General features: G+C 41.6%; 2 protein-coding genes across 2 annotated transcripts in view; both read right to left on the bottom strand.

Annotated features, from left to right (window-relative positions):
* Positions 1-38: 38 nt before the first annotated feature.
* On the bottom strand, positions 39-5,066 carry ric3b (RIC3 acetylcholine receptor chaperone b). Its single transcript, XM_017436809.3, has 6 exons — positions 4,827-5,066; positions 4,003-4,229; positions 3,781-3,859; positions 3,254-3,347; positions 1,353-1,483; positions 39-1,245 (listed from the first exon to the last, which is right to left on the bottom strand). Exons 1-6 carry the CDS (start codon positions 4,945-4,947, stop codon positions 776-778), a joined length of 1,122 nt encoding a protein of 373 aa, XP_017292298.1. The 5' UTR covers positions 4,948-5,066; the 3' UTR covers positions 39-775.
* Positions 5,067-9,059: 3,993 nt separating this feature from the next.
* The window catches only part of LOC108248187 (rhombotin-1), a 12,464-nt gene continuing 426 nt past the window's right edge, over positions 9,060-21,097 (bottom strand). Inside the window, exons 2-5 of the mRNA XM_017436798.3 lie at positions 19,282-19,495; positions 14,679-14,804; positions 14,237-14,345; positions 9,060-9,659 (exon numbers count right to left, since the gene is read on the bottom strand). Coding sequence (XP_017292287.1) covers positions 14,240-14,345; positions 14,679-14,804; positions 19,282-19,495 — 446 coding nt within the window. The 3' untranslated portion in view covers positions 9,060-9,659; positions 14,237-14,239. The remainder of the gene's footprint in view (positions 9,660-14,236; positions 14,346-14,678; positions 14,805-19,281; positions 19,496-21,097) is intronic.

Genomic DNA, 21,097 nt, shown 5'->3' with positions numbered 1-21,097 from the left:
TATATACCATATATATATATGATTATATATGTTTGTGCTTGCGTCTGTGTGTGTTGAGAACTGTAAGAACAAATAATCCTTCATTAGCACCCTCAATAAAATGCTTAGCACCCCCTTAGCACCTGCAGAAAAAAATATCTGGAGCCGCCCCTGATTACATTGTACACATATTTCAACCTTGTTCTGGTTAAAAAAGAAAAAAAAAAGAGGCCTTCATCACAACAAGACAAAATCTTTGACAACTTCAGGTAATTTGTTCTACACAAAGAAAGTAAGAAAGGTTTCACTGCTACCTGAGAGAAGATGATTCATTTGATGGGGATATTTTTCTGCGTGCTCAGAGTCTGACTGCACAATTCCTACATTTTAGGCTTTATTTCTGTTTATAAACACATCTCAGTTTAAGAACTTGAACAGCGGTCAGATAGAACGTAGCAGACTGAAGAGGGTACAAACACATAATGTCCATCATTTGAAAGCTGTACACGTCTGGAAGCACTTTCCTTTTTAAAATTACATCTACACCTGGATGATCTTCTGCAATATGGAATTATTTTATTCAATAGGTTTTTAAAAGTAATTTAAAATTGAATAACATGATATGAGTCGTTTCAAACTCTACGCTGCACACACTTTCTTACAGTTCAAGTAAAGATTACCATTGGTGATGGTTTATTTTCATGCTATCACTGGTTTTCATGCTACTTGCCTCGTGAGAGCAGGTCGGACAATAATCCGTCTCATCAAGCAGGCCTGTGGGTTTCTGTCCATAGAGTCAGTGAGCAGCTTTCTTCGCTCTTCTCCTGTTCCTCCGTCTGACTGAGCTGTAGGATGTTTCTGTTTCCACCGGCCGGCAGGAGTCTTCCACCTTCTGCCGCTCCGACACGGAGGTCGTCTCCAGCGTGAGCTCCAGCTCCAGCTCCTTCAGGACCCCGGCTCGTGGCTCCTCCTGGAAACCCGGCTCGGCGTGACCGCCTTCTTCCTTCCGCTCACACGCGACACCTCCCTCTGGGATCGTGCCTGCGTCGGCCACTGTCGCAGGAGCGGGCTCCCGGGCAGCGTCTGGGCCCAGATCCCCTGCTCCGTTGGCCTCTGCCGCGCGTGGAGCGTGAGCGGGAAGGTTTCCTGTCCGGCCGTCGCTGTCCTCGTCCTTTTCCGCTCCTTCTTCCTGAGCAGCTCCTGTCGGGCTGTGCTGGCAGCAGCAGTGGATGCCCTCCCAGTATGGATGAAGTTCCTCGGGATATTCTGCGAAGAAGTTCACAGAAGTTTAGCGTCATTCTGAGATGATCTGAATGGATGATGACGTCAAAAATCCGCAGCCTATTCTAGGTGAATGTGCAGCGTTTATGCACCGTCCCAGTCCTCCTGGGGCTTCTTCTCTGGCATGATCCCCTCCACCAGCTGGCCTTCCTGCATGACCCGAGTTATCTCCGTGAGCTGCTGCAGGAGACTCTCCTCCTGGTCTGCAGTCACTCCCTTCATCCTGCAGGGCAGACACACATTCAAACAATGCTTCTTCTCACCTTCTATAAAGCCTGTATCTCCCTGGGCTTCTCCAGCTGTTGGCAGCTAAGTACAGACAAGAAATTGCATGAAGGTCTGCAGATTTGAACTCGGGGTCAACCTGAACTGGTACCTACGACACATCTGCAGGGAGGCCCCGCGACTCAAGCCAGGAAACCTCGCAAATGTTCTGAGATCATCTGGAAACCCCCACCTCGGACGTTGTTTACTATCTGCGGCCAAAAGTCGCTTGAGTTACCCAGTCTCACATTGCTTCTCCATTTTGTTCTCCAGGCTAAAACAATCCCCAAATCAGAAAAAAAGGGATCTCAAAAAGTGCAAATTTAAAAGGAAAAAAAAAATACATTTTTAACAATGTGCTGACATTTGTTTTGATACTAAAAGTATAAACCCTAAATATTTCATGGTTTAATTTATCAGCTTCCACTTCATTTGTATGTTTACTCCTGCTCAAGGACGGCTGGTATAAGTGGGTTAGTGGGGCAAAACCCTCCCTGGTGTTGATAAGAAAAAAAAGGTTAAAATACCTAAAAATCTCAATAAAAAAAATATTGTATCGCATTTTGTAAAATTTAAAACAAAACTGGTGCCAGTCTTGAGAAAATCCCAGAGTCTTTCCAAAGGGCTAACTTTTCTCAGCCCCGTTCACTGAATGTTTTTCCTTGTACAGAATGATTGACAGCTGTCTTGTCCCGCCCCCTCAGTTTGCTGCTCCTTTAGGCTAATTTAGTTCAATTTAGTCAGCCCAAGGCCTCAGGCTTTAGCCAATCAGGGTGGACGGACAATAACGTGCCTCAAGCGCGAGTGTACGTGGGCGTGGTTTGGTGTAGACTGAGTAGGTACAATGGCGAGCAAGATTAACATAAATGAGGTGAATTATTTTATTTATTTATTATTGTATTTAATTTCTCACTTGTTTTCTTAATGTCTTTGGGGAAAACCAGAAGTGAAGAGGGTTGGGGCGAATAGACCGAAGGATATTCAAAAAAGGAAAAGTGGCAAAACCAAAGTTTTTCTGTGATCTGGTTTCAGTGAAAGGACTGGCTAACAGCAAGTGTAGCTAACAAATCTTTAACGAGGTGGTTATGAACCTTTTTGCATCCCAGAAAAGTTGTCAGAGTGAGCTTTTCTTTAAATTAATTAGACTTCTTTTTAAAAAAGCACTCTCCACTGTTTGATTTTATTTGATCAGTAATTGTGTCAAGGAGTGTAGAGCAGTGTTATTCAGAGCTGTTTGACTGGGAAAAAATCATCTGAAATAATTATAGTTGAAACTCTTAATGAAGGGGAACAACTGACAGAGGCTCTGTGTGAGCTTGGTTTCTGGTGGTGGTTTGTTTTAAGGCTATCTTTGTGCTGAAAAAGGACAGAATGTCAATTTATAGCAGGTTTTCTTTATTTCAAATTGGATGCTTCTGTTGTTGGAATCCAAACTGCAGCGTTTTATTATATATCTGTTAGCCCACCCTACAAATATCACCTCCAGCCACCACCACTCCTGCTGCTGAGTCCTGCAGCACGTTAAAAAAATGAGGGTAATTTTCAGGCTAGTATTGGACTAAAAAAATAACTTCAAACAGGTGATCGTGATCATGATTAGGTGCAGAAGCAGTTTTCTTCTAAATATTTTCTGTAAGGATGAAATACGGGAATATGGCGTGTATTAACAAATTAAATATAAACAAGTAATTAGTGACTGGGAAAAAAAAGGTAAAAGGTGCCCGCCCACCTGTCAGGTCTGTGGTGTGCACTGGAAACTATTTTCTCCATGACGAGCTCCGTCTCTCTCAGTTTCTCCTGCAGCTGGGCCAGCTCGAAGTCCGCTGGAAGAGCCAAGAGGAGAAACGTAAAGAAACACGAGTACAAACAACACAGATAATACCGATCCATGCACTTAGGTGGGGTTTTTTGTCAAATGAACTCGCCCCTCCAACATGAAAAGACACATTAAGGTTTGATACAAAATATGGCTCAGAAAGAACATTTTTAAATTCGACACTGATGTTTGACGGACCAAGACCATCCTTTGAAAACAAAAAAGTGGATAATTTGATCCTGTAAAGGGGAATTCACACCTGATGCTGCAAATGATGAGCCTTAAAAACCGACCACTTCATAATGACTGCAGTAGCTTTATAATGCTTCAGCATTTGGGTGGATGTGTCTTCATAGGAGGACTTTCACATCCAAAAAACGCCCAAGTGTTCAACAACCAGTGGACAGAACTGCAGACATGTACAGTTAGGTGAAACTCACTGATCTTTCTCTTCATGTTTTCGGAGCAAACTGGAGGAAACCTTCCTTCTGATGGCTTGCTGCTCCCTTTAGATGTGATCTAACAGGGAGAGAACAAGATTTAAAAAAGAAATCTCACATTGCCATTTATCCCCCTGATTCCTATACTAAAAGTCTAAGTTTTGCTCTTGAATGGTAAGGAATAATTTGACTTTTTTTATTTTATAGCTGGATGTATTTTACCTTAAACAATATGTAAAGAATGTACAGTAAGATCCCAAAGCCGTACACGGGGATGATCTGTCCTGCCAGGTTGGATTTGCCTCCAGTTCCTGCTCCCGTCCCTGCACCCTTGGCCCTGGCTATGGTCTCGGGGTTATGGGCCCTGGAGAAGCCAGACCCCGCTGTTCGCTGGCCTCGACCCTCTGGACCGACCTGACGGTGCATCATGGGAGGGAAACGACCTGAACCTACAGCAAAGGGTGAAAGATAACCTGAAAATCCAACTTACTTAACATTTAAATGATTTAAAAACACAAAATAAATCTAAAATGCTATCTTACTTTGGTGCTACTTTTTTGTTATTTTGTGTTCGGAATGTGATTATTGCATCTTTGAAATACAGCTTTTCAGCAGTTTTGAGTATGTGTGTTTAGGTGGTGGAAGATCATAGCTAGCGATTAATTTATATTGTATGTATGTTTTTAATAACTAAATAAATCGTTACTTTTGGCACTGCAATGCTGCTTCTTCCCAATAAATTTTTAAAAATTAATAATAATTCAAATATTTTACAGGTAAAAGATTGTGCTACTCAAGTAAGAAAAAAAGGGTCAGTTTTGACATTTTTATTCGAAAATGTGTTTTTGGCGCCACCATCAGGGAGAAAAGTGTAACTACAAGAACGCTGACGCATAATGATGTCCCGCTAATACTGAGGCTTTGAATAGTAAAAATAAATATTCAGAGTAATATTAAGCTAAGAATTTAAAGGCTTCTATTCGCCGTCTGAACCGAAACGCAGGGACCGTCTAAGTGTTTGAGAAGAGCCGCGAACGGCGACGCACCCTCCGGCCGCTCGGCAGCATCCTTCCTCCCTCTGGATAGCAGCATCTTGGGAAGCAGCAGCGCGACGCACAGCACGAGGCACGTCGCGAGGGTCACCTTTTGAAACGTTGACATCGCCATGCTAATATGTGAGCAGTTTTCTTACAAACCTAAAAAAAAGACGGTATCGGGCAAAAAAGCGTTAAGAAAATAGAGAAGACATGATGAGTCGGTTGAACTTCCTCGTTTGGCTGGGAAACCGGAAGTGGATCCGAGCGGTAATTACAGGGCTTAACCGCTGGGTGGCGCCAAAGGACCGTGTTTGATTTACAAGCGGCTGTAAGTTTAACAAGCAAAAGGTTGCTTCTTTTAACAAGTAGTATTGATCTGACAATGAGTTTCCATTTCGTCAGAGTTTCATTTGAGTGCTTTTTATTAGACTGAAGTTTTGTTTTTATTTTATGTTTAGCTTTACTGATAAGTGGTATCTTTGGTGACACATACACAGCTGGTAATCCAGTTATGTTTACATTGCTCTTACTTCCACAGATAAAACACTGATTCTTTTTTTGGCTGCTCCAGTTAGAGCTTACCGCAGTAGATCATACTCCTCTCTCATGCCAACCCTCTACAGATCCTCCTTCACTACCTCTATGAACCTCCTCTGTAGTCTTCCTCTTCTCATCCTCCCTGGCAGCTCTATATTTAGCATCCTTTTTTCCAATACATCCATTATCCAAATCACCTCAGCCTTGCCTCTCTGTCTCCGAACTTCTGAATCTGAGTTGCCCCTCTGATATATTTATTTCTAATCCTGTCTGTTTCAGTCCCTGCCAATGAAAATCCGAACAGCTTCATCTCTGCAACCTCCAGCTCTGCCTCCTGTCTTTCTGTTAGTGCCACCATCTACGCAACATACATCAGGATCAGCAGGTCTCACCATCATCTTTTAAACCTAATGTAAAGTAGAATATTTTGGTTAAAGGAAGATATAATTATCACAGAAGACCAAGGATAGAACTGGGAATTAACTCGTACAAACATAAAAGTCAGTTTGTGGACAATGACTGGTGATCAACCCAAGAGTAAAAGGTGTAATAGTGAGTTAGGAGTTATTTTACACCTTTTTTTACTATAGTCTTATACAAAGCCTTAAAGCCTACACACATAATAAACTTTTCTCCATGATGAACAGTATCAAACATTGTAGAGAGCTAACAGGGGTGTGCAAACAAACAATGTCACCATGATCAGTGTGAGGTAAGAAGGTGGCAGTGAAAAGCCAGTTCAAGGTATTAAATAAAAACACAAAAATACATATACCTTGAGAAGTTTAAGACGTTCTAAGGAGGATCGGCTGACTCCAAGGTACAACCCCGGTTCCAATGAAGTTGGGACTTTGTGTAAAACATAAAAACAGAATACGATGATTTGCAAATCATTTTCAACCTATATTCAATTGAGTACACTACAAAGACAAGATATTTAATTTTCAAACAGATAAACTTTATTGTTTTTTTGCAAATATTCTCTCATTTTGAATTTGATGCCTGCAACACATTCCAAAAAAGCTGGGACAGGGGAAACAAAAGACTGGGAAAGTTGAGGAATGCTCATATAAACACCTGTTTGGATCATTCCACAGGTGAACAGGTTCATTGGAAACAGCTGAGTGTCATGATTGGGTATAAAGGGAGCATCCCTGAAAGGCTCAGTGGTTCACAAGCAGGGATGGGGCGAGGTTCACCACTTTGTGAACAAATGCAGAGCAAATAGTTTAACAGTTTAAGAACAATGATTCTCAACGTACAATTGCATGGAATTTAGGGATTTTATCCTCTACAGTCCAAGATATCATCAAAAGATTCAGAGAATCTGGACAAATGTCTGCAAGTAAGCAACAAGGCTGAAAACAAACCTTCGACCCCTCAGGAGGCACTGCATTAAAAACCAACATCATTCTGTAACAGATATGACCACATGGGCTCAGGAACACTTCAGAAGACCGTTGTCAGTGAACACAGTTCATCTCTACATCTACAATTCATCATATTCTGTTTTTATTTATGTTTTACACAACGTCCCACCTTCATTGGAACTGGGGTTGTAAAGGCATGCGATGAAGGCACGGATTACTGCTTCAAAGTGCTGTTGTGCCAGAATCAGCTTTATCTCTGCTGGAGTCAAGGCATGGACAAAGAACATCTGAGGGTGTCCTGGGGTTCCTGCTGATCACAGGTTAGTGTGGATCCTCGGAGCTTTAGATGTGGACCGAGCTCACCTCCTGCATACACTATCGGAGTCCTTAAAACTTGTAGTGAAGGAGTTCGAAGGCCAGGGGAACACCTCAAACATCTAAACCCTTTGAGGTCTCCCTAAGGTGTTTTTCCTTTGTAAAAAAAAAAACTGAGGGAGGACATAACATATTATTGCCCTACTGTGAGTTTGATTGGTCTTCACAAAAAGCTAATTATATGTGAAAGTCAGGTTTCAGGTGTTATCTGTGTGTGGTCTGTTTTAAATTGTCAGATCTCTTCATTCCTAGATTCTTTTTTCCCCCCCTCTATACTGCAGCATCTCATTTTCAGCTCGGGGTTCATAAAAAATTAACGTCAACTTTTCTGAAGGCTGACTTTGGCACATTGGGCTCACCATCTGCCAAACAGAGTTTTGCTTTCTGGAATCAAAAATCCAGCACCTCGGCTTGGTTTTCTTGACTGACAGCGCATTACCACAGTGGGAGCTGGGGGGTTGTTTGTCTCAACCCCAAAAGCAGAATCTGGTTGCCGCGGTTTCAGTCTCACGACAACCAAACAACGGGGAAGACAGCGATCTTATCAAAGTCTTTTAGGGATTTTACCGGGCAATAAATAAGAATCTCAACTCACTTATTTCCGATTTGAAACTGGTTTCCATAAAAGGAAATAAATCTTGTTACAAAATGGCATTTTTACAACAGAGTTTTGTCCTCCAATCTTTTTGCTTGTATGTCTGTGGTGTTAGCGAAATATCTCATGAACCACTGGACAGATTTTAACGCAGCGTTCCGAAAGTAACCATTGGATGGACTTCTACAGGTCATTGGCTTTTAGAGTCTGCCCAATTCAAAATGGCCGCCTGAGCTGAAACCTGGAGCGGTAGTGGCTGAGAGTTATCTCCATCACAAATTCTGAGTGCTACACCTTGAGCAAAATCTTTGCTTTAAACCTCTGTGGTCATCCCTGTCTGTCTGTTAGCGAAATATCTCATAAACCACTGGACAGATTTTAATGAAACCCTCAGAAACTAGACTGATTTGTCATGATTCCTGGTTTTTCGGTTGTTCGTTTTGTTTTTTTTTTGTTGTGGACTCAGTTCATTTGGTCTTGCCGTTTCCTCGTGTTTTCCTTCGGATGCTTCCTTGTGTTTGGCTTGTTTTGTTTCCCGGTGTCTCCCTGTATTATCAGCCATTTCCCCTCAGTTCTCCATTCTTACCCGTTTGTAATCACTCCTCCCCGTCTCATCAGTCTGTCATAACGTTTGTTCTTCCTTCTGGACCCTGTGTGATCCTCCTTGTTTAGTTCTCCTTGGTATTTTGTTTGCTGCCCTGTCAGCCTCCTATATTGTCCTCAAAATCTTGTTTTTTTATTTTAACTACTACTTGCATTGCATCCTTTTATTTATTTATTTCGAGTTTATTTTTTATCACATGATTATCTTCTGGAGTCAACTCAACTTGAAGGTAACCACCCCAAATCACCTTAGCAAACATTAAACTGGTTCTAACACGGCCAATTCTACAAATATTGACCTAAAATCTGGTGTGGTAGTAGCTGAGAGTCAGTCTGAACACATGCTGCAAGCTATAACAGATGGCACAAGACCTTGCAATATTTTGTGAGATCGTGCATAACGTTATTGTCGAAACTTGACCAAAACGGATGTGACTCTACCAGCTCTCGACATAAGATGAGCTTCGTTTAAAACTTCGTTTCAGTTCTGTCTGAACCTCCACGCACAAGCCAGAGAAACGCGTAACACGTATGATCTGCTTTAACCGTGTGGACCTGCTGCTTTGGTGAGGAGCAGGTCGACGGTTCTGTCTTTAAAACCTGTAAAAACACCATGAGATCTGAGTTTAACACTTGAAATCAGAAGAGATTTCTACGGATTTTTTTTTTTTTTTCATCTACAACAGAAACCTTTAAATAGTTCTTCTGAAGCCACGAATCCTTACGATGATCATCTCAGCACATACAAAAGCATCACACAGGTTGTAATTAAAATTCAATTTAATAAGTCAAGAAAAAAATAATAGTGTGAGGGAGGAATGGGAATAAAATTACAGTGGGTTTAAAGTAGTGACATTGGAACAGACTCTTCCTTCTATTGATTTCTTTAACTGGGATGAGCAAACATTGCTAACATGTTGTCTTTTTCTGGGCCATCTGGGTGGAGTTCACTCAGGAAGAGCTGGAACAATCTGACGATCCCGGTTTGATTCTACGTGTGGCCCGTGTGTGACTTTAGCCCATTAATCGTGTCCCGTTTGGACGAAGGAGGCTGGGAATTGTTTGTAAGCAGCACTAGAGTTTGCTTCGCTCGGGTTCGGAGTCCACATTATGTGCCGCGCACCTGGTTGATCACGAGGCCATCTGATCAGAAACGCCAGCTTTTACCCAACTAACCGTGCAGCTGTGCAACAAAGAGTTCAAACACGGGCTGCAGCAAACGTGTCCAGTCTGAGTGCTTTGATTTCTTTTTTTTCCCCTCCCCTTCACCCGAGAGAGCTCAGACTGAAGAAAGGAGCTGATGAGGAGCGTGCCGCTGTGGGTTTCATGGTCCGGTTAGCTCGCCGTGGTTCCTGTCCTGATCTGCGGAGAGCGAGAGGGAAGGAAATATAAAACACATCCAGGTGGCTCTGCTGCAAAACAAATCAAACCTGATGAGTCCCAGATGTGTATTCATTTGCAAATAAAAATTAAAAATAGTCAGCTATCATCTCGCCGAAAGAACGATTTTCCAAAATGATCAGCGTCCAGCTGCAGGAGGATTTTATGCATTTGTTTTTCTTCGTGTTGCTGTTTTTAACAACTTGAAAGCTACGCAGATGTTGCTAGTTTTGTTTTTGTTTGTTTTTGAGAATTCAGGACAAACTAAAGGCTGCGGCTCTACGAGTCAGATATTCAGCACCGTCTTTGTAACATGAGGGCGAATTTCACAAGAATGTTACTTTTTCCAAGTTGTGGAAATTTTCTTGGAATAAAACAAAGCACCAACAACTTCTGTCAAATTTTCTTCCATGCTATGTAAATTGGATTGCATTAATTAGGAAAAAAGCAATATTTACATATGAGAAGACTACAGTAAATGTTCTAAAAGCATAAAATGCAAAAAAAAAATCCTGACTGAGGTTAAGAGATGACTCCAGTTGTCCACTCCAGGTTCGATTTGAATCATTTCAGAACCTGATAAAGACGGGGTCTTTTCGGTGACGAACCCTCGAACGGAACGAGGGTGGACGTTGTTTTTTGCCGTGAATGGAAACCTTCAGTTAACGCATCGTTCCCACAAGTCTCAACCGGGAGAGGTATTTTCGATGTGTTAAACAGCGATGGCGTTGAAGCCAACTAAATCCAGGTGTTTCCTTACTTTTGACCAATGTGTGAGGGAAAGATATATGCAGAAGGTGGCTGCTGTCAGGATTGACCCGCATGAGGTGAAAAAAAAAGAGGAAAAGTCGGACTAACCTGACAGTTTGACATTGTTGATTATTTTGCATACACGAAGAGTGCCTGCACCATGGAGGAGCTACGTGGCCTGACAGCAACAGTCATACAATCACTGTTTTAAATGATTATAACAAATGATTAATTGCTTAAATTTTACCTGTTATACATGTTATAACAGTGCTATTTGTGTCAGTAGCGATGCAGATGCTTTTTGGTTTTACTTATTTAAAGCCCTTTACAAAAGTTTAAACAACTGTGCAGAAAAATACAGCAACAGTGAAGTCACGTCTTGAGAGAATAATGAGCTACAACATTTGGAAGCAAAAAAAAATAAAGAAAGTCCTAATTTTACACAATCTGTTCGGCTCTGTTGTGCTCGAGCCGCATTTCCAAAGCGCCCTTATTTCAAGCACTCCAAACAAAACACTTTTCTGCACACAGTTCAACCCAATTACATTTTTGCTTCGCTTAACACGAGAGAGAGCTCACTGATTCCCCCAGAGTCCTGAATGTTTCTCTTTGCGAAAAAGCAAACGATCGCTGATGCCGTTTCAGGATAAACTCTGGAAGACCTCCAGTTAACAAAAAAAAAATAACGAAAGCAGAACCTCATCGTCCCAGAGAGCATTCGGGGTCCCGTTCGGTACACATTATGAGCATTAGTGATACATTGGACCTGCTGGTTCCTTTACTGACTCTCCGGGCCATAATCTTCCTAACTGGGAGTTCTGTTGAACTTCTTTTCAACCGTCCTCCAACCGGACGGCCTCACAGCTGACCACTTCAATCACAGCCGTCAAGAGGCCCAGTAAAGGACGTCGCCGGCATGTGCTGCGCTCCCACGGGATGATTTGTCAGTAATTTAAAACGCTGAAGCTCTTTAGGGCTTGTTTAAACCTGCAGGCACCGCGTTTGAATGGCAGCAATAATGATGGGGCATGTAGTGTCGTGTTTCTCAAGTTATTTCAACTCTTAGCTGCTGGGGTTCAGGGTTAATGGTCGTCGGTTTCAGCTACTGGCGGTATGTCTAAGCTACAGCTGAAGGGAAACGACTGCTGACACTCCGATTCAAAATAAAAGGGTAGAAAATGTGTGTTTAAATAGAGGCCCTATTTTTGTCAGTAGATTGCTGTACCTTGAATCAAAGTTAAAAAGCTACAAAGGGGTAAGCTATCCGCATTAGCACGCTATAGCTAGGGTGGGACGTAGCTTCGTGCCTCATCCGTTCAAGCTTCATGTGGCGGCTAAGTGGCCCCTCATGAAGCTTGAAGTTTATGGAAACTCCAAAGCGGCACCGCTAAAATACACGGCCCGAGTGGCAAAACATTCAACACAGCTAGTTGTGGGGCTGGGAGCATAACAAGTGAGTTTCTTCAAAAATTTAAGGCTGCTGGTCTTGATGGAGAGCTATTTGACCAACCAAGAAATAGTAGAGTAGGGGACATGTTTTTTTCTTTCTGAAGTGTTTAAACGTCTGGAGATGTGATTGGACTTGGGAGAAGGATCTATCAGCATTTTAAACAAAAGGAGAACTTGATTGTGGTTGTAAGTGGAAGAGTTCAAACCATCGAACAGAAGAGAAATCTTGACATAACAGCCCGCCTTCTTCCGCTGTTAAGAAATTCAGCCACAGGATCCAGTTTTACCGGCGCTGCCATGTTGTATTTTTGGAGTCCGTGCACTCAGGATGTGGGCTCTTAAGTCCCGCCTCCTCCCTCGCACATGAACATGTTTCTCTTAAACATGAAATAACTAATAACAGATGAGCGTATGAGGAAAAAGGAATTTCTGAACATACAGCAGCAGGGTGACAACTGCATGAATCGAGAAGAGTCAACACCTGAAAAAAATGATCTGGGGTGTATTTTTTTTATTTTACCAAGAGCGAAGTCCTGTTAGTTTGTTGGGGTGAACAGGGCGCGATGACAGGTAAGCCAAACCCTTTCTGCCTTCGACTTCCACGTTCCCATCAGATTTCTAGTTTTTTTAGTTATGTTTTTTTTTTTTTTTTTTACAGCTAATGGTTTAAACAAACAGTTTAAGTTGTTTTTATGATCCCCTGTGCACTCTATGGCATGCTGTATCCTGTAACATCTTACCTTCATCCACAACACAAAAAGGAGCATTTAGACAGTTTTTGCCATCAAACGTTAGCAAAAATGTTGCAGCTGCACTAACTAGAAATGGGATGTGTTAAATAGCCTGTCTAGTATAGCTTGTTCTTTTTTTTTTACAATAAAACTAAATTAACTGAGGCAGAGTTAACTAATTCACATTCTGATCCTTGAGTCCAGGTGGCATTAAAAAATGCAGCAGTTCATTTGGTTTCATTGGGCTTAGTTTACTGTTTAAAGGTTTATAAAAAGATTTCTGTTGAATGTTTTTTGTGCAGTCAATTGCAAAGTATCTCTTCCCCGTTTCGGCTCTGTTTCTGCGTTTCCAAGCAGCTCAAACAGCTGATGATCATTATCGTGAGCCCATTTTTTCCACCATGACATTGCTCGCATAACAAGTCAAAAGCTGTTGTTTGTGTTTACAAAAGTAAAAATGTACCACACTTCTGGAAAAGTTTCACAGTTCAAAATGCACATTCACTTTAAGTGTTAGCTTAGGTTAGAAATGAAACTGTTGCCCCTGCTTTTTAATATGATTGTGATTTGTTGATGATTTTTAACTGTGAGGCTGATCAGCTTAAAGTCCAATGAGCATCAAAAAACCTACAAATCTATTATTATTAACATAAAGTAGAACATTTCAGAAGACATTCTGATGGTGCCTAATACCCACTTCAACTCAATTCAATTTGCTTTATTTATATGGCGCCAAGTCACAACAAAAGTCGCCTCACAAACAAACATACACATACATTAAAAAGAGCCAATTAGTAAAAGTTAACCAACGCCATAATTCCTTTTTAATCGCTCGCTGTTTTAGACAAGTTTGGAATTTTTAAACTTTTCTTTGTAATAAATAAACCTATAAAAAAGCAAGAGTCCTATTTTAAAGGATGTCTTGAGTCTTATTTTGAAAAGCCAACCACATCCTTTTTTTCATTACTGGCTGTAGCCCATTACAGACAGAAACAGCAGACACACAAAAGGTAGGTCTGTACGTTTCCAGGTTGATCTGAAACTGGAGTTTATGTGAGCAAGAGCAGCTTTTTGTGAATTTAGTCCCATTATTCTTCATCATAGGTTCTCAGACTGGAGCTGGAGACTTCACTACCACTGCTTCCTTCAGGGTTGGCAGCTGTGTCATGCCGACATCAAGGCTGGAGTTTGCGGTCATCGGCAGGACGTCACCGCTAACTTCTGCCACGCACTCGGCTGTCCTGTGTTCTAGTTTGTTTTTGTTTGTTGTTGGGTTTTTTTCAGATTTCTTGAAAATTAATATTGTGATCTACCACCCTGAATACACTTTAAATGTAAAATGTGTAAAAGCGTATGATCCTTGGACTTTACTTTTATTGCTTAACAGAATGCAGCATTTGAATATTGTATTTGTTTTTTCAATTTGCATTTTATGCAGCTTTCCAACTGTTTTCAAACTACAGGTTTTGTCTCGAAGGGGTTCTATTCTGCGCAGCTTTGGTGTCGAGTCTCATGTCTCCACGTGGTCCTACTCAAGATGTACTTTCGAGCGCGCTGTCAACTCGTATCACGCATGGTTTAGTTTAAACCGTCAGAGCAGCTGTCTGTTTTATTGTTTCGGAATATTACCTCTTATTGCGGCAGCCTCTCGGCGCTTCCATTCGGATGACCTCCTTCGTAGTCCAGCTGGCACAGGATCATATTGTTCTTGAGGAAAAACTTGTCTCCCACGCAAAATCTGCGGGGAGGAACAAAAATACGAAACTGGGTCTCGGTTCGTGCCGGACATGAAGTGAATCACAGGGTCCTGTGGGAGCACACCAGGCATATTTTCATCCAGCGGGCTTTTACTGCTATGATAATCAGGAAATTAATCTCGCATAACAGTAACCTGATGAACAATTCGAGCGGTATACGAAGTCCTTAACCCTTCAAGCTTTTGCACAGTGTGGGTTTAATCACATTCTGATTACAAAGCAAAAGTAATGTGCCCATAATGACCTGCAGGCTACGCCTTTGAGATACGTCGACTGAATTTGATCTCCCCGGCTAATTGCTCCCCTAATCTTACCTCTGGCGGCAGAGCTGACAGGCAAAGCAGTCTAAATGGTAGACGTTGTCTCTGGCTCTCATCACCATCTCAAAGGCAGGGATCAGCTTACTGCAGGCTGCACAGTTCCCCGTCACCCCAAAGAGCCTGCAAGAGGGAGGGAAGGGAACAGGCAGGTCTGTAACCTGGATGTGCACGTAAATACGTTTCAGCCAGGCACTGCAGCAGAAAATAATTAAGGCCAATATAGAGAAAAAGGAAAAAAATAAAAAAGTCTGAAAAAGTTGCCTGAGTGAGCAGCTCCTGCCCCATTTCTAAATAATCCTGACCCGCTTTATTGATCTGCGCTGCCTTTCCGACAGGTTCCTCGCCAGTTTCTGTTTCCGTACAGCAAAGCTCCCATCATCTCATCTGTATTTGCAGCCAAGCGTGAAAAAGGATTCACAACCTAATTATAATTATGGGCACATGAGAGGATGAGCTCCTCATAATAGGAACTGCAGCCATGTCATCAGGCAAAGGCTGCAAACCATTAGGTTTATTATCCACAAGTTTTACTGTTGATGATGATGAGAATTTAAAAAGCGAAAGGAAAAAAAAAAATATGGAAATGGTCAAAGATCCGAGGCTGGAGGCAGACAACGGGTAATGTTTTCACATACTGAATGACTGATGTGGTACATTACAGTGCCGCCACAGCGTAAGGGGTCTGTAAAGACCTCTTCTGTGTTCCTTGGTAACCTTTCAAAATACCCTTAACTATACCATAGTGGTAACACTATACTATACTATAATGGTAACAAAGACTGTTTGTGTGATTTTACTCAATACCAGCTGCTCAGATATCTATGGATAGATGTCTGTGTATCCAGTGCTACGTGGTGTGATTAAAAGCAACACAGCCAGTAAGCACTTCCCATTCTGTTAACCATGTTCTTACAGTTCAGTCAGGTGGTGTGCGAAGACACGTTCAGCAACTTTTAAGTGGGGCTCTGGGAAACAGTTACGAAGAATGATTATTAGCTCTCCGCAGCATTGGAGAGATAGAGTTTAATTCTGATGGACCTACTGAGCTAAAGGCCAGTTTCAACACAACTAGGACCAAAGTGAATAGATGTCGTCTTAAAACAACTCCTGTCTCCAAAGTTTCACACAAGTTTGAGCAAACCCCAACCTTTACATCACTGTCGCGTTATATGTTTTGGCAGGGGTAGCGGCAGGTAGCTGTAGCACTCCCAGTGCAGGCTGGGGCATTCCTGGGAGGAATTTCACAATAACCGTGTAGGGAGAAATTGGCGGTTGTGAGAAGGTTTACAAAATAGTGTTTGCATGAAACTGAATCAGATAGTGTGAGTGGGTCGACTCAAGCTAGCCGTTTTTAGCTCCGAGCGAACTCACCTCCAGAGCAGATCTGGGCGTCTTAAGACAACTCCAATCTTCAAAATTTCACAGCAGTCAGTGCAAACCATACCTTGCAATGCTGTCAATTTTGCATAGAAATTGTTGCAGAAATGTTATAAACTTTTTTTCCCAGGAATGCGCCCAGACTGAACCAGGAGTGCTCCAGCTTCCGCTATTTGAGCTTGCATGTAAATATGAAACTGATCATGATGCACAGCTAAATAAAAACATCATTTTCATGTCCTGGTATGAAATTTCGAAGATTTGAGTTGTTTAAAAAAAAAAAAGAAGCTATCTAGTTTGGCATTTGGTCTAGCCGTTAGCTCATCAATGCTGTAGGATTTTGGGGCCGTTTTAGCTTTGCTTCCACACAGTTTTTTTTAGTAGGTACTACAGCATTTTGGGTTATTTTTGGTGTTTCCGTGCGGATGAAGACATTTCTGGAAATATTGTGATGCGTTTACAAGGATGTATTTAGAAACAACAAATAGCAGATCGTTTTGGAAAAACTGCGTCTTTGTGTGGACAAGACCTTAAACTCTTTGTCCAGACTGATGTCATTCAAATAGCTATCTACAAGTAGGATGGCTGAACTATCAAAGTTTCACTACATCTGTAAACCTATTTAAATATACAGTACATATACATATGGGACTTATAATATTAGATATAAATGTCGTTTTAAATTACATGTACCTTGGACCATTTTATCAAGGTGCCAAAACTAGAAATAACCAGAGCGAAACTGCAATAATTTAGAGGTAAATGTCATTTAGTTTAGAATGGAAGAAAGTCGGTTCATTGCACTTTTTAGAAACAAACAACCGAGCCTCCTGCAAATCAGCTCTGTGTGCTTTTAAACCCTCCTTTCTGTCCAGCTGCAAATGGTTTCACCTCTTGTTCACCTCCACCAGAGTGAACGAGCAGCCCCCTCAGAGCCTCACACACATGAAGAGAAGTGTCCAAGACTCATTTCCATTTTCCATTAGAGCCCAAATAAGAAAAGAGGGATCGGGACAAAATGATTCTGGGGAAGAAAAAAAAAAAAAGGAAAGAAATAAAGAACTACATCTGTGGAGTGTGAGAGAAAAAGCAGCGAGAATTTGTATCCCACAGCCCCGACCGACAAACAAAACAAACGTCATCAAATGAGTGACTAACACGGGAACAAAAGTGTGCCCTAATTACCAGAATGTTCTGATCTAACAAGCATGAGTCCTTCATAGGCACCTGGTGGTTTTTTTGTTTTTTTTTCCTGCTCCTTAACGAGGCTACGGAGCTCAATGCTAATTCTCTACTAATGGTCCAATTAAAAGAAATCACATGGTTTTAATCCCACTCTTCAAAGGCTTTTGGTCTGCACCCTCGCGATGATGAGGAAAACAGGAGGCAATCTAGCCAATTTAACTGTCAAAAGGGGTTTTGGTCTCCTAAGTGCAGCGCGGCTAATGAGCGACTTAGCTCCAACGAAATCCAGCTGGATTGTACATGAGACTAACACATGAGCTCAGCAATGCGGTTGAGAAATCAGGAGTTCTCCTAAAGATCTGAGAGCAGACGTTGTTGTTTCAGGCCACGAAAGTTTGGGGTCTGACTTTTAGAAGGGCCACGCTGACAAGGCTTAACCTAGCATAAACATAAAACTAGGCACAAATACTGGCCAAAGCTAAATCAAAATGCTAATACTTCAAAGCATAAACATCACCTAGTTTCCCTTTATTTGGCACTGTTTTTTGGGTTTTTTTTTACAAGACTTTTAGAAATCACGCTGCATTTTATTTAACTTGGATGTGGAAGTGTTGTCAACCAAACATAGCTGTAAGTCGGAACATCAGCAGCATTTAGTAACCAGGCTGACCATTATTAGCGATGCGAGCTAATGTATTTCTCTACATTTTACACCTTCAACTTATTTCTCAACAGAGGTATTTCAGAACTACGTGTGCAGCTGTTAATCTCAGAAGCTATCACAGCTAATGATGTGCAGGTCTGCCATGTTAGATTTTGAAACTGGGGGGTAGTGATGAATCTCAGACTTTCCGATTCATAAATGTGACTTTGGGGAGGGGGGAGTTTCAGGTGAATTTTTTTCTTTCAACCTGGAACTTTGAAAACTTGACTTCCAGGTACAAACAGCACCATTACCGCATTTTCTGCACTATAGGGCGCACCGGACTATACGGCGCATTAAGCCAAACAAAACAGCCCCGTCTTTTCGGGGAATACTGCACCGACGTAAGCGTCAAGTATAAATGCCTCCACCGTTCGCCCAGGTCCGTGCACCGTGCACGGAGCCTTGCACGACTATAACAAAGCCTTAATGCTGCAAGCAGTGCAGCTTTGTAGTTTACTAAAATTGTACTAAAACATTACGACTTCTTACATATATAAGGCGCACTGTCATTTTCTGAGAAATTTGAAGGCTTTTAAGTGCGCCTTACAGTCCGGAAAATACGGTACTTAAAAATAATCTCATCTACCTGTTACTTTATGCCATGTTGAGCTAATAACTTCTTGTCTCCCCTACATATCCACATGTCTAAAAGCTGAAAAGCCTGCTTCCATTCATTTGAAAATTTCTCCTTTAGACCTTTGAGAGAATGTAGCTGTAATCATTTTATTATCTCCTATTATACGGCTGTGCTTTGCTACTGTAACTTCATCTCAAGCGAGTCAAACTGTTGTAAAAGTTGATGAATAGAGTTTCGAAGGCGAGCGCGAGCAGCACAGTTGCAGCATCAGTCTGCATTCCTTCAACAATAACTCAAAACATACTCAAAGGTCAGCAGCTTGTCTGTCCTGTTCCTGCATTCATTCTTCCAAGCCGTTTGAGCTCGCTGCTGACTGTTGCATTTGTTGTCGGCTGTCTCGCACCCCTGAACCCTTCAGCTAGTTTATGTGTTGGAAGAATAAAATATTGTTGCTCTCTGGTTTATGAAGAAGACAACAACTTTGTATGGGATCAAACACGGATGAGGGAAAGGGTCAGACGCCGCATAAGTCTCAATGCAAAGCTGCAACGCGGACGCTGAAAGTGGCCCATCCAATCAGTCCGATCATAATAGATTATCGACTCAGTTTTCAGAGCAGTAACCATTATTCTGCAAATTATCGCCGCAAATGTTGTATCTAATCGTTACAAAGGCAATGAGGCCGTTTCTGTTATGCCTTCTCAGTCCTTTCCTCCCTTCTTGCCGTCCCGTAACACTCGTGCAAGCCGTACCTCAGGTAGTCTCTGCGGCAGAGGATGAGGTTGGCCCGGGTGTACAGGGTGGAGCCCACCCGGCCCAGGCGGCAGTCACAGCAGGCGCACTTCAAACAGTCCTCGTGCCAGAACCTGTCCAACGCCTGCAGCATGAAGCGGTCCCTGATTTTCCCATTACAGCCAGCACAGCCTCTGGGCTTCTCTCTGGACTGGAGGGACACGACGGACACACCTGGCGGCAAGGAAAGAAGAAAGACGTAGACGAAATGAACATAAAAAGGAAAATCTGAAAACTAACTTTCTTAAAGTCCTCACTCACTATCCCAGGGTTATTTACACCAGAAAGCCTCATTTCTCTAGTTTTTGATACACTCAAAGACTACTTTAAGCAGCACTAGTCTGTTCCCATTCATCCTATTGTGTGTTGATTCAACATTTCACACTGTATTTTTAAGCATGTTTTTTGCAATCTAATCTAATATTTTGGCCATTCATATGTCCAAACATTCAGCTCATTTAGGAGATGATCGCTATGACTTTAGAGTTTTGTACCGGTAAATGTTTTTTTATTGAAAATATTTACATTTATATTACAAACGTCTCCCCCAAATACATTAAAAATCTCTTCATTTCCTTCAGAAACATTGTTCTCCTTGAAATCTGCTTCAGCATACTTGCTCTAGTTTTGTCTTCTCATGCTACCTTTAGCCGGCATTCTGCTACTTTTAGCTACTTTTAATTTGTAGCTGCCATTCTGCCACTTTAGCTTTTGTTCTGTTTAGCTTTTAGCTAGCCTTTAGGCACTTTTAGCCTTTATTGTAGTCATCTTTTTGCTACTTTCAGCTTCTTGGCTAGCATTTTCATTCTTTTAGCTACCCTTTTTCTACTTTGCTACTTTTACCTACTGTTCTGCTACTTTTAGCTTTTTGCCACTTTTTTTGATTTTAGCTGCCATTGTGTTGCTTTTAGCTTTCACTCTGTTTTGTTTAGCCTTTAGCTACCCTTTTTCTACTTTAGCTTTTAGGTAGCCCTTTGCTACTTTGAAGTACTGTTCTGCTACTTTTGATTTTAAGTGGCCATTCTTCTGCTTTTAGCTTTTGTTCTGCTTTGTTTAGCTTTTAGCTAGCCTTTTGCTACTTATAGCTGTTATTGTAGTTCGCTCTTTGCTTCTTTTAGCTTTCTAACTTGTCTTATAAAACTTTGTTACATTTTTTCTACTCTAGCATTTAGGTAGCCCTTTGCTACTTTTACCTACTGTTCTGCTACTTTTAGCTTTTTTCTACTTTCAGATTTTAGCTGCCATTGTAATGCTTTTAGCTTTCACTCTGTTTTGTTTAGCTTTTAGCTAACCTTTTGCTATTTTTAGCTTTTACTGTAGTCAGCTTTTTGTTTATTTTATCTTCCTAGCTAGCCTTTTGCTACTTTTAGCTTTTTGCTGCTTTTAGCTTTCACTCTGTTTCATTAAGCTTTTAGCTAACCTTTTGTTATTTTTAGCTTTTGTTGTGGTCAGCTTTTTTATTCTTTTAGCTTCCTAGCTAGCCTTTTGATACTTTTAACTACCCTTTTTTCAACTTTAGCTTTTAGCTAACCTTTGCTGCTTTTAGCTAGTGATTTGCTTACTTATAGCTTTTAGCTTGCTACTTTAAGCTTTCACACACCAGCTTCAGCTTCTCCAGCATATTTCAGCTCGTGTATTTTCTTCATGTCTTTAGTTTTTCTTTCATTGTTTGTAGTTGCTGTTTTTCTATCCTGTGACCTGATGTCGACCTCCGTCCTGTGAAGCTGTGCTGCAGCCCACCCAGCCCTCATTCAGCCCCGGACATGGAGGAGCTCC

This window comes from Kryptolebias marmoratus, linkage group LG11, assembly GCF_001649575.2.
Source record: "Kryptolebias marmoratus isolate JLee-2015 linkage group LG11, ASM164957v2, whole genome shotgun sequence".
NCBI lineage: Eukaryota > Metazoa > Chordata > Actinopteri > Cyprinodontiformes > Rivulidae > Kryptolebias > Kryptolebias marmoratus.
The sequence above is the reverse complement of the archived record's forward strand: the minus strand, read 5'-3'. Positions and strand labels throughout refer to the sequence as shown.

Coding starts and splice junctions, on each gene's coding strand:
- ric3b (XM_017436809.3), bottom strand. CDS start 4,947: ATGGCGATGTCAACGTTTCAAAAGGTGACCCTCGCGACGTGCCTCGTG. Junction 3,860..4,002: donor TTCTTTACATATTGTTTAAG/GTAAAATACATC, acceptor TCTCCCTGTTAG/ATCACATCTAAAGGGAGCAG. Junction 1,246..1,352: donor GCCCCAGGAGGACTGGGACG/GTGCATAAACGC, acceptor ACTTCTTCGCAG/AATATCCCGAGGAACTTCAT.